Source organism: Rutidosis leptorrhynchoides, chromosome 1 (genome assembly GCF_046630445.1).
Source record: "Rutidosis leptorrhynchoides isolate AG116_Rl617_1_P2 chromosome 1, CSIRO_AGI_Rlap_v1, whole genome shotgun sequence".
Taxonomy (NCBI): domain Eukaryota; kingdom Viridiplantae; phylum Streptophyta; class Magnoliopsida; order Asterales; family Asteraceae; genus Rutidosis; species Rutidosis leptorrhynchoides.
The window spans coordinates 405,343,709-405,357,939 of record NC_092333.1 but is presented as its reverse complement, the minus strand read 5'-3'; the positions used below and the strand labels follow the sequence as shown (position 1 = coordinate 405,357,939).

At 36.5% G+C, this 14,231-nt stretch overlaps 1 protein-coding gene across 1 annotated transcript; it reads right to left on the bottom strand.

Annotated features, from left to right (window-relative positions):
* Positions 1-414: 414 nt before the first annotated feature.
* On the bottom strand, positions 415-786 carry LOC139901541 (uncharacterized). Its single transcript, XM_071884240.1, has one exon. The coding sequence runs from the start codon at positions 784-786 to the stop codon at positions 415-417; it is 372 nt and encodes a 123-aa protein (XP_071740341.1).
* Between the last annotated feature and the right edge of the window lie 13,445 nt (positions 787-14,231).

Below are 14,231 nucleotides of genomic sequence, written 5' to 3'. Positions count from 1 at the left end.
AAAAACTTGAAGGACTCGGATTGCAATTTCGTGTATAATTGAAGGACCAACAGAGCAAAAAAGTCTCCAAAAATAACTCAAGAACTTTGTATCTCGATCAGAAACAATGGTTTTTGGCACTCCATGAAGATGAACAATCTCTTTAAAGAATAAAGCAGCAACAATAGTAGCATCATTGGTTTTGTTGCAGGCTATGAAATGATCCATCTTTGAAAATCTGTTAACAACAACCATAATAGAATCTTTGCGTCGCTGAGTTCTTGGCAATGCAACAATGAAGTCCATGCTCAAATCTTCCCATGGCTGGTTGGGAACAGGAAGAGGAGTATATAAACCCTAGTGAAAAGCTGACTTAGCTTGAAAGCATGCATCACAATGATTAATCACAACTTTAACATCTTTATCCATACATGGTCAGTAAAAGTGTTCATTTAGGATCTCCAATGTCCTGTTAATCCTAAAATGACCAGCTAAACCACCTCCATGTGCTTCTCTAACCAGCAACTCCCTGATTGAATCTTTTAGAATACACAATCTGCTGCCCTTGAATAGAAAATCATCATGTTCAACATAATCTCTTTTGAACTCAGCAGGTGAACAATTCAAAATTGAAGCAAAGTCTGGATCAGCTTCATATAACTCCTTAACAAATGAGAATCCAAGAACTCTAGCTTCCAGAATTGACAACAAAGAATATCTCCTTGATGGAGCATCAGCAACAATATTAGAAGTACCAGCCTTGTGTTTAGACACAAAGGAGTACATCTGCAATATAACAATCCTCATTTTTCCACTCTGAAATGACTAAAGTGCCCTTAGGGTTTCATTGTTGTTTCGTACGTTATTATAAGGGTTGTTATCCGGACATATTAAATGAAGTAATTAATACTCGAATTTAGTAAACTAAACCCTAACCCTAATCATTTAGTGTAAACCTTAAACATTAAATGTAAACCCTAACCCTAATAATAATAATAATAATAATAATATTATTAAATGCATATATTACGTACTAAAATGTATATAATCTATATTAATATAAATAAAATGTAAATAAAATATAATTATGAGTAAATATATAAAATGATTAAGTAATGGGTTACAAATGTAAAATTTATAAAATAAATATATTTATATATATCGAATAATATGAATAAATATATAATTAATAAAAGTAATTAAATAAATAAAAGAAATACAAGAAATTCTAGATTGTTCCATTTAAAAAAAATAAAAATAAAAATAAAATGTAGGTCGGCCGAATAAAAAAGGGAAAAAAATAAATTAATTAAATTGTAAAATTAGGGTTCTTGGAGCCCAAGTATTTTTCAACTATATAAACCCCTACAACCCTTCATAATTTTCATTCAAAAAAATTTGGGAGCTCACACACAAAACCCTAATTTTTTTTTTGTATGTTCTTTTTCTCTCTTTTGTAAGACCCGAATATTTATCTTGTATACTTGTGTACTTATGACATTCGAGAACGGGCTTCGTTGAACATTGTTATGTAATTAAAAAGGTAAAAGAATCTGAAACTGGCTACTTGCGCGCCGCGCGGGTCTGGGGCGCGCCGCGCCAAATCGCGCAGACAGCCCTCTTCTTCTTTTTAATTGTTTTAAATGAAGGGCAATTGGGTAATTTCACTTGAGGCCGGATTTGTGAGCCATATTAGCTGGTTTGGATCAGTTTTGGATGATATTCACATCCATTCATCACTCTCAAACTATTTTAGAGAGAGAGAGAGATTCTAGAGAGAGATTTAGGGTTTTGGTGAAGAAGGAAGCCGAATTGATCAAAAGCTCGAGTTCTAAAGTTGTTCCTTTCGTTCCTAGCTACATTGTGGTAGTATTGGTAAGCTCAAACTCCGAATTTCATTTATTGAATTTGTTATTCAAGTTAGGGTTTTGAGTTAGTTTAATGAAAAACCCTTTTAGATGATGAAATGGGTTTAGTGATGCTAGTAATTGGGTTTATTGTTAATTGTTGGTGGATTTTGGGTTGGTGAACTAATTGGCCATGTTTAGGACTTGAAATTGAGTTTAATCACTTAAGTTAGTGATTATGGAAGTATTGAAACCCATTTAAGGTTATTTGGTTGACTAATTGTGACTTTGGGTCAAATTAGGGTTTGGTGGTGATTATGACCCATTTGGCGATTTAATGAGGTTTATAAACTTAAAATGGATTAAGTTGAAGTATTAAACCGAGTTAAATGTGTTTTGGTGTTAAAACTTGTAAATGGTGAGATTTTGACTTAATGGGTCAAAACTAGGGTTTTAGTGTCAAAATGGGTATGACGCGTGTTTAACACTTGATTTCGGGTTTAATTGGCGTATTAGGACCATTCTCACTTGTGTTAGTGATTATTGGTTAGTTTTGGGCACGGTTTGTGCTTGGAAGTGCATTTGGGTCGAAATTGCACTAAGTGACGAATTGGGTTGATTTGTAAATCCACTCTAAGTGTATTGTTGTAATTGTGATAATGGAATAGGTACTTTCCATTCGCGAGTTGCGGATTACTTGGAAGCATTCTTCAAGACTTCAAAGTGAGTGATAATATCCTATGTGCATATGTATGTGTAGGATGGGTGCGGGTCGGGTGAAGTGGTTCTCTGTTATAGAGCTCACTTCACATAGAGGTGGATTTGATAGACTTGCGTTTAGATCCAATTGGCACGGTTGTGCGTTTTGGTTGACCATATTTGGCGAGGTACACGTTTTGTGTGTACACTATCACACGTCATTGTGATGTGGATGATATAACCCCAATGGCGAAGGGTTTTGAGTTGGAGAAGTGAATCGCGTGTAGTTCGGATTCACGATGACGCGTGTAGTTCGGTCATCTTATCAAATGAATCTCGTGTAGTTCGGATTCATGGTGACTCGTGTAGTTCGGTAATCTTATCAAAATGAATCTCGTGTAGTTCGGATTCATGGTGACTCGTGTAGTTCGGTCATCTTATTGAGGTAGTAATCTCGTGTGGTTTCGGATTACTAAGGCTCGTGTAGTTCGGCCAACCTCGATGTTGTGAAGATAGTAATCTCGTGTGGTTTCGGATTACTAAGGCTCGTGTAGTTCGGCCAATCTTCATTGTGGTATTTGGTTCTCGGTATTGGGTTAAGGTGTTAACCTTGTTCGTTTATAATGTTATATATTAATGTATTGTTGTGTTGTAGCTAACCCTCCGGGTGTAGCTATTTGGCGTTGTTCACATCGTCGTTGGTGAACTTATATTGTTGTTGTATCTTTAGCTCGTTGCTTAGAGATCGTACGGTATGCTTAGTGTAGTGCCTTATATATGGATGCCTCGGTATGCGGTATTTGTTATTTTGTGGCGTGTCCATTTTATACATATATATGTATGTAGTATATTATCATTCACTAAGCGTTAGCTTACCCTCTCGTTGTTGACTCTTTTTATAGATTGCATGCGGATGGTGGCTCGGGTAAGCGCGAGGATTAGAGGACTTGCATAGTTTGCGAAGAAGGCTTGCTTTTGGATTTATTAGGATTGGGTAGCGTATCCCCAATCGCCATGCTCGGCTTTGTTTTGTATTAAAAGTCTTATGGTCGAAAATTGTATTTTGATACTTAAAGGGTAATTTGGGTCGATGTGGGCCCCTCTTCGTAAACATAATTTTATTAATGGAACGCGCTAGTTTTTATATATTGAACATGCGGTTAAAAGCGTTTTGTCTAAATACGTCGGGAACTAGTCAAACATTTTCGCATTTAAAGACTTTCCGGACAGTCAGGTTTGGCGCGCCGCGCGGCCTATATGGCGTGCCGCGCCAGGTGGCAGTTCAGCAATTTTTTTTTATTTTGTATTTTCACGTGGTTTGTTCGCGGGTTGGTTTGGGTTGTTACAAGTGGTATCAGAGCATGGTCTAAGGGATTTAGGTGACTTGAGATAGGTGCCTAGACTTAGACTTGTGTGTGCTTAAATTGTTGCGGGACTTGTAGGATTACGGGTCGGAATGGGTTTGGTTAGTGCCTTGGCTATAGGTTGACTAACGTTTATATTAGTAATGCGGATATTATTAATATGTTGTTGTGTTGTGATAATAATTCTCGCGTGTGTTTGTACCGCGTAGAATTTTGGTTGTGTTTGTGTATCTCATCGAGCGAGACGGTCGTTGTACTAACGATTCGATGCGGCATGTGTGCGTAATAAGAACTTGCAAACCTTATTACGGGTGCAAATCGTGTCTAACAAGTGATGTACGATGAGTGTTTAGCAAGATGGGGCTGTGTCGTGCGTACGGTTTTACACGTTCGTGGACTAATCGTTTTGTATTCTTTAGAATGACGACGCGAAACGAGACCAAGGCGAATGACGCGGAGTTTAACACTAGAGTTGCGGCCGCGGTTGCGGAGCAAATGGGTGCGTTAGAAGAAAGAATGGAAAGGAGGTATTCCGAACTTCAAAGTAGTGGTGAAATGGAGCGTTATCTTAAGAGCTTCATGAGGACTAAACCCCCGATGTATGACGGAAAGCCGGATCCTTTGGTAAGCACAACTTGGATTTCGGACGTCGAAGGGTGTTTCCGTACTATTGATTGCCCTCCCGAGAGAAAGACGAGACTCGCTACGAGTTTGTTGCGGGGTAGGGCAAGGGATTGGTTGGATGGTAAGATTGATCTTGTCGGTGGCGAGACGTTTATGGCTTTATCGTGGGACGACTTTAAGGAGGAATTCTTCGAGGAGTTCCGGACTTCGGCCGATTTGTGGGAATTGCGTAATGAGTTACGAAATTTGCGACAAGGATCTATGGATTTGAGTACTCTCAAGACGACCTTTATGGCGAAGGCTCGTTTTTGTCCGGAGTATTTGGGGAATGATCGTTTGTTGATGGGAAATTTCTATCGGACCTTGAATGATGACTTGAAAAGTAAAATTAGCCGGGGTCAAGCAAAATCGTTTTCGGAATTATTCGACTTGGCTAGAGGTTTCGAGTCGTATTCACGATCGAAAAAGGGTGAACCTTCAAGTGAGCGAAGGGTCGTTTCTTATGGTGCTCCGAGTAAGAGGGCTAAGGGTCCGAGTGTGAGCACGGGTGGTACGCGAACGGGTATGTTGGATTCTAGTGCGGCTAGATGTTACAATTGTGGCGTGAGGGGTCACAAGTCTTGGGAATGTTCGGTACCAAAGGGTGATGGTATGGTGTGCTTCAATTGCCAAAAAGAAGGACATCGTAAGTCGGAATGTCCCAAGTTAGCGGGGACGGGTGCGTCCAGGAGACGTTAAGGTACGTTTAATTTCGATAAATATGTCTTTTGATTATTTATTAAATGCCGTTTGAGTTTGAGTTGTGTGCCTTTGTTGTGCATGTTATGCTATGGGTGACGTTCCTAATGGAAGTACCCTATGTTAATGTTTGATTGACGGGCGAAGGGCGTAAGACTTGGTGCAACCAAGCATTCCTTAGTATTTGGGAAACGTTTCTACCAAGCCAAGGAAATGGTTTTGGTGTTTGGTTGTTAAGCGCGTGTTCGCTTTTATGTTGAAGTGACGAATCCTGAGGTTCGTCGGTTGGTTGGAACCCTTGAGATCGAGTGTTTTAAATCTCGATGTGTGTTGGTAATGGAGTCTTTATGACGCGACATTAGGTGCCTCTTTTATACCTACTAGCGTGGTGTTCGACTCTGATTGTGTTGCGGTACACTTTTCGTACAAAGTGTTTAAGGGTTGGTTAAAATCCTTCGTGTGCTCAAGGTTGGAGTAAGATGTGGTAATGGGTCGTGTGAGCCCAATTATTGGTAAAGTCTACCTGTGGTAGCAATGTGCGATTGTACGAGTTGTGGATATGGAATTTGGTTCTAAGTGGGGGAGTTACACTCCCGCACGAGGAAGTTTTAGTGTGAGATTTCGGATGATGCTTTTGGTAGATCCGGAAAATGTTGTCGAGACCTGGTTTGGTCGATTTGTGGTAGAGTACAATTTCGGATAAATTGTACTTATGGTTTGGATTTGAATCATCACCGAGGTGGTAACGTGGTAAATCTCGTTGAGAGATAATGGACATGTTTGGCGAGCAAGGTGAAATCCTCCAGTTAAGGGAGGTGTGTGTCGGGTTCTCTTGTGGAGAATTATTGTTTGGTACCTATGTTTGGTATAGGTGGTTCTTGCTCGATTATGGTATGGTTGTTTGATGAAGCATGATCTTTAGGGTCTGCTGACTTCATCATGGGAATACGTGATTGGTGGAGCATGACTTTCGGGGTCCGCTGACTTCATCATGAACATGGTGTTATATCGGTGAAGCATGATCTTCGGGTCCGCTGACTTCATCCGGTGTTGTGATCGGTGAAGCATGATCTTCGGGTCCGCCGACTTCATCCGGTGTTGTGATTGGTGGAGCATGACCTTCGGGGTCCGCTGACTTCATCAAGGGAGTAGTGTTATGTCGGTATGGTGTAACACTATCGGGAAATGCGAGTACCGGTGGGAAATGCGAGTACCATTCCTGTGTTGAGATTGTGGATCGCGTGTGTTTTCGGATTCACGATGACGCGTGTAGTTCGATCATCTTATTGGAATGAATCTCGTGTAGTTCGGATTCATGGTGACTCGTGTAGTTCGGTCATCTTATTGAGGTAGTAATCTCGTGTGGTTTCGGATTACTAAGGCTCGTGTAGTTCGGCCAACCTTGATGTTGTGGAAGTGAATCTCGTGTAGTTCGGATTCATGGTGACTCGTGTAGTTCGGTCATCTTATTGAGGTAGTAATCTCGTGTGGTTTCGGATTACTAAGGCTCGTGTAGTTCGGCCAACCTCGATGTTGTAGAAGTGAATCTCGTGTAGTTCGGATTCACAAATGACTCGTGTGATTTCGGTCATTGTATTGAGGAGTGAGTCTCGTGTAGTTCGGATTCACAATTGGCTCGTGTAGTTCGGTCATTCCTCCGGGATAGTGACTCTCGTGTAGTTCGGATTCACTATGGCGCGTGTAGTTCGGCCATTCCCGATTGTTGTTGTGGTGAAGGTAGTGAGTCGCGTGTAGTTCGGATTCACTAGGGCGCGTGTGTTTTCGGCCAGCCTTCGTGTCGTGTGATCTATTGGTTGTTTGATACACCAATGGTAGGGTCGCAAGGACCATGTTACGGGAACTATCGGTCGTTTTATACGTCGATGGTGGGGTCGTGAGGACCATGTTGTGGGATTAGTGAGGCGATAGCCGTGTTTCGCTTACATGTTTGTTACGGGTGTGACGATCGTCGATTTTGTACACCATGGGATTAGCGTCGCCATAGTCGCTTGGGCGCTACCGGTTTCTAACCGTTGGATTATGATGTTACGATAGTTGCGTATTGGTCGTATTGCGCACTACAATGGATGTTTATTGATTGATGGGATCCGTAAGGATTAGTTTGGTTCGGTCTTCAACGTTCGGATTGTTGACTTTAGGTTGAGACTTGGTCACTTTTAGCGTTGTCCGTGGTAAAGGTACGCTAAGGAATTGATATCTCGGTACGAGATTAGTTGAGTTTCTCCCGATGTTGGGGTAGGAGCATGGTTTTAGTGCTCGGATTGTGGTTTTGATAAATCGTGGGTGACGATTTTAGTGGTCAAAGGTGATTCATTGGGAAGAATTGTCTAGGAAAGTTCGTACTGGGACTTGAGTGAGGATCGTTGAGTAGGTCCGGATTGGTTAAGTGGAGAAGATCACGAGGACGTGATCGAGTTTAAGTGAGGGAGAGTTGTAAGACCCGAATATTTATCTTGTATACTTGTGTACTTATGACATTCGAGAACGGGCTTCGTTGAATATTGTTATGTAATTAAAAAGGTAAAAGAATCTGAAACTGGCTACTTGCGCGCCGCGCGGGTCTGGGGCGCGCCGCGCCAAATCGCGCAGACAGCCCTCTTCTTCTTTTTAATTGTTTTAAATGAAGGGCAATTGGGTAATTTCACTTGGGGCCGGATTTGTGAGCCATATTAGCTGGTTTGGATCAGTTTTGGATGATATTCACATCCATTCATCACTCTCAAACTATTTTAGAGAGAGAGAGAGAGAGATTCTAGAGAGAGATTTAGGGTTTTGGTGAAGAAGGAAGCCGAATTGATCAAAAGCTCGAGTTCTAAAGTTGTTCCTTTCGTTCCTAGCTACGTTGTGGTAGTATTGGTAAGCTCAAACTCCGAATTTCATTTATTGAATTTGTTATTCAAGTTAGGGTTTTGAGTTAGTTTAATGAAAAACCCTTTTAGATGACGAAATGAGTTTAGTGATGCTAGTAATTGGGTTTATTGTTAATTGTTGGTGGATTTTGGGTTGGTGAACTAATTGGCCATGTTTAGGACTTGAAATTGAGTTTAATCACTTAAGTTAGTGATTATGGAAGTATTGAAACCCATTTAAGGTTATTTGGTTGACTAATTGTGACTTTGGGTCAAATTAGGGTTTGGTGGTGATTATGACCCATTTGGCGATTTAATGAGGTTTATAAACTTAAAATGGATTAAGTTGAAGTATTAAACCGAGTTAAATGTGTTTTGGTGTTAAAACTTGTAAATGGTGAGATTTTGACTTAATGGGTCAAAACTAGGGTTTTAGTATCAAAATGGGTATGACGCGTGTTTAACACTTGAGTTCGGGTTTAATTGGCGTATTAGGACCATTCTCACTTGTGTTAGTGATTATTGGTTAGTTTTGGGCACGGTTTGTGCTTGGAAGTGCATTTGGGTCGAAATTGCACTAAGTGACGAATTGGGTTGATTTGTAAATCCACTCTAAGTGTATTGTTGTAATTGTGATAATGGAATAGGTACTTTCCATTGGCGAGTTGCGGATTACTTGGAAGCATTCTTCAAGACTTCAAAGTGAGTGATAATATCCTATGTGCATATGTATGTGTAGGATGGGTGCGGGTCGGGTGAAGTGGTTCTCGGTTATAGAGCTCACTTCACATAGAGGTGGATTTGATAGACTTGCGTTTAGATCCAATTGGCACGGTTGTGCGTTTTGGTTGACCATATTTGGCGAGGTACACGTTTTGTGTGTACACTATCACACGTGATTGTGATGTGGATGATATAACCCCAATGGCGAAGGGTTTTGAGTTGGAGAAGTGAATCGCGTGTAGTTCGGATTCACGATGACGCGTGTAGTTCGGTCATCTTATCAAAATGAATCTCGTGTAGTTCGGATTCATGGTGACTCGTGTAGTTCGGTCATCTTATCAAAATGAATCTCGTGTAGTTCGGATTCATGGTGACTCGTGTAGTTCGGTCATCTTATTGAGGTAGTAATCTCGTGTGGTTTCGGATTACTAAGGCTCGTGTAGTTCGGCCAACCTCGATGTTGTGAAGATAGTAATCTCGTGTGGTTTCGGATTACTAAGGCTCGTGTAGTTCGGCCAATCTTCATTGTGGTATTTGGTTCTCGGTATTGGGTTAAGGTGTTAACCTTGTTCATTTATAATGTTATATATTAATGTATTGTTGTGTTGTAGCTAACCCTCCGGGTGTAGCTATTTGGCGTTGTTCACATCGTCGTTGGTGAACTTATATTGTTGTTGTATCTTTAGCTCGTTGCTTAGAGATCGTACGGTATGCTTAGTGTAGTGCCTTATATATGGATGCCTCGGTATGTGGTATTTGTTATTTTGTGGCGTGCCCATTTTATACATATATATGTATGTAGTATATTATCATTCACTAAGCGTTAGCTTACCCTCTCGTTGTTGACTCTTTTTATAGATTGCATGCGGATGGTGGCTCGGGTAAGCGCGAGGATTAGAGGACTTGCATAGTTTGCGTAGAAGGCTTGCTTTTGGATTTATTAGGATTGGGTAGCGTATCCCCAATCGCCATGCTCGGCTTTGTTTTGTATTAAAAGTCTTATGGTCGAAAATTGTATTTTGATACTTAAAGGGTAATTTGGGTCGATGTGGGCCCCGCTTCGTAAACATAATTTTATTAATGGAACGCGCTAGTTTTTATATATTGAACATGCGGTTAAAAGCGTTTTGTCTAAATACGTCGGGAACTAGTCAAACATTTTCGCATTTAAAGACTTTCCGGACAGTCAGGTTTGGCGCGCCGCGCGGCCTATATGGCGCGCCGCGCCAGGTGGCAGTTCAGCAAAATTTTTTTTTATTTTGTATTTTCACGTGGTTTGTTCGCGGGTTGGTTTGGGTTGTTACATCTTTCTTTATTTTTTCGGCTTTCTTTTTCTTTTTTTTCCTTTCGGTCGAACCACAAAACAAAAACATATAAAATAGTTTTGCAATTCATAAAATTTTTCTAAATACATGATAATTATTAACTTTATGATTATGATTTATAAAAATTTATTTTTCAGAAAATTAATTTGTTTTTGTATTTGTTTTTATTTTTGTTTGTGTTTTTCTTGGCCGGAACATAAATAAATATATAATATATATATATATATATATATATATATATATATATATATATATATATATATATATATATATATATATATATATATATATATATTGAGTTTATTAAATTATATGTTGTGCATGTTAATTACTAATAAGTAATATGAGATTTAGGAAAAATAATATTACTGATTTTTAATATGTTTTTATATTTTAATTAATTAAAATAGTTTATTATGTATATATATACGGTATATGTTTTTATTTAAAAAAAATAGGGAAAAGGGCTATTTAAATTATACAAATATTTTTCCAGTAAATTATGATACTAAACTTAATTATTTATTTCAGTACATATTTTATAAAAATTAAATTCGAATTATGTGTTATTTAATAATAAAAACAAGGTGAAATTCGTAATAAAAATATATACAGTAAATAAAAATATATAAATAATTTTTCAGGGTTCATAAACCTTGTGTAGATCTGAGAGAATTATAAAACTTAATTTATGGGTCGAATTAATAATTATTATATAATTAAACTCTATTATTATGTAAATAGAAGGTAAATAAGGAAATAAATGTAAAGATAAATAAATATTTTTATAAGTATTTTTCTACAGGATATTAAACTGAAAGAAACTTATAAAAATTATAAAAATAATTATTTAGCTTTATTTAGTATTTTATGTAGAATTAAACTTGTTTTGTGATTAAATCAAGAATAAAAACAAATATAAATACAAAAATGTAATAAAAATATTTTATTAAATTTTTCTACTGATTTTTATATTTAATTAAGACTATAAATATTATGTATATCATTCTTAGGTATTTAATTAATTATTTAGATAATTATGGATAATATTGGGTTAATAAATGCTATATTAATAAGTATCTTGTAAATTAAACAACAAATAATATAACCAATTACGTTATATATATTGTATGAGATAGTGATTAGTATTATAAATATTAATTAATTCAAGTCATCAGATAGTAATTATAGCTTGAGTAATAATACATATATAATTATAAAACTATTAATAGTTATATAATACTAATAGTAACTATATATATATATATATATATATATATATATATATATATATATATATATATATATATATATAGTTAAATTAGCTATATAATAAAGTCAAGTTTAGACACCTGATGTGTGCGAGGCGTACTAGGAAATAGTTATATTTTTACTAGGAAATACTATTAAATACGATACAATTTTACACAAGTGATTTATTTATTTATAGAATAGATATACCTAAACCTTGCTACAACACTTATAGGCAGTGTACATAATCGTACAGTAGTGTAGTTTTTAGTAAGTCCGGTTCGTTCCACAGGGATCTTTAGCTAAGTTTAACGCTATATTAGTTTTAACTTATAATTGTAAAAATACAAAAATATATATAAGTAGTATTGTTATTATAAAGGGGGTTTTTACCGTTTAATGACCGGTTTGTCGATTTTTAAAACTTTAGTCGCAGTTAAAACCTAATGTAAAATATTAAAAATAAATATAACTTAATTTAAAGAGTAAATTAAATAACGATAATGAAATTGCGATAATTAAAAGTGCGATGAAATAAAATTACGATAATTAAAAAGTGCGATAATTAAAAGTGCAATTAAATACAATGATAATAAATAAAAGTGCGATAATTAGAAGTGCAATTAAATATGAAAATAAAGGAATTATGCTTATTTAAACTTCCGTAATCATGATGTTCGACGTGTTGTTTTTAGTTTATTCCCATGGGTTAATTGTCCTTTGTCCTGGATTATTTAATATATCCGTCTGGTTTTTTTCCATAACAGTCCATCAGTCATAAATATAAAGTGCGTGTGTCCTCGTCAAATTATCCTTATATCCGAAGTCAAATATTCCAACTAATTGGGGACTTAAACTGTAACAAGGTCTTAATACTTTGTTTAATAATTACACCAGGATATCGACTGCGTGTAACCCAAGGTTTTAATACTTTGTTATCAATTATGCCAAGTGTCCTTGTACATAATTCACCCCTGTTTTAATAAGTCTATTAACTATTAATCCATTCCCGTGTCCGGTTAAATGAACGATTATTCGTACATATAAATATCCCGCCCATCGTGTCCAATCGAGTGTATATAGTTATTTATAGGTACGTCCAATTGTAAATCTTTATATTAAATTAACAAACTATCATTTAATTAAACAAATATAAAGCCCATTAATAGCCCATAGTCTAATTTCCACAAGTGTCGTTCTTTTGTCTAAACCCCAATTATGGTACAAAGCCCAATTACCCCGTCTTAATATTTTAGCCCAACATCATGATTACTTCGGCTTAAATAAGTATAATAATAACTTAGCTACGAGACATTAAATTAAAAAGGTTGAACATAACTTACAATGATTAATAATAGCGTAGCGTTACACGGACAGAATTTCGACTTATACCTTTACAACATTCGCTAACATACCTTTATTATTAGAAATTAAAATTAAAATTAGAATATAAATATATATATATATATATATATATATATATATATATATATATATATATATATATATATATATATATATATATATATATATATATATATATATATATATACGTTAGATTGAGAAGAGGAAAAAGATATATAAAACTGATCACCAAACTGCGAAATTTATAGGATGTGGCCAGCCACCTACTGCCATGCGATCGCATGGAATTTGTTCTTCCAGGCCGTGCGATCACATGGCCCCTTTTTCCTGCTCACAAGAGCTTGTTTCCTAGCTTGCCGACGTTTATAATATATAATATAATATATATATGAATTTTAAGAATTAATTATATATTATATTATATTCATGTGCATAGTTGACTTGTAATTTTAGGTCCGTTGCGTCGAGCGTTGAGAGTTATCTTTGGTCCCGGTTTCGGATTTTCGAACGTCCTTGCGTAAAATTTAATATCTTGTACTTTGCGTTTCACGTCTTGTACTCTTGTAATTTTGAGACGTTTCTTATCAATAATTGGAACCACTTTGATTGTATTTTGTACTTTTGAGCTTTTTGGTCGTTTGCGTCTTCAATTCGTCGAATCTGTCTTTTGTCTTCACCTTTTATTATTTAAACGAATATCACTTGTAAATAGAACAGTTGCAACTAAAAGCTTGTCTTTCTTGAGGGATAATGCTATTAAATATATGTTTGTTTTTAGCATTATCAAATATTCCCACACTTGAGCGTTGCTTGTCCTCAAGCAATATAGTCTTGAAATAAAAATACTAGAATCACTTCTTTATTCTTCACACTTTGTACATCAGTGATTTCTATACGACGGTATAAACAATGGTAGTAACGATGTGGTTTACAGTCCCACATGACTATAAAATTTAGATCCCTTAAGGAAATTGGTTCTTTATGAAAACATTTGATCTTTTGAAAATTAAATCTAGCTTTTACCCTAGATAAGTTTTCCGGAATAACCCTTCACCGGTGTTGCAAACTGTTTTTGTGGGTTTGGTGGTTTTCAGATTTGAAAATTTTAGCTCAAAACTTGCAGTTTTGTGTCACCCACTTGCTAACCTTATATTGGGAAAGCAACACATCCAGTATACTTGCTCTGTATATTACCTTTCAGTAAACTACCATCCGGTTGTAAAGGAAAGCATTAAACAAGCAACTGTTAAGGTAATGTCCCCTGACATGCTTTTAATTATGGTCTATAACGTGTCGGATGCAATTACTATCCTTGGTAGGAGCAATAGTAAAGCTCACCCTTATAATTTTTCGGTTTGGCACAAGGTCCTGTCTTCGACCATACTATGCAACCACCGTTCTTACGGTTGACACCCGATTTGGTTCAGGTGACCTAATGAATTCCAG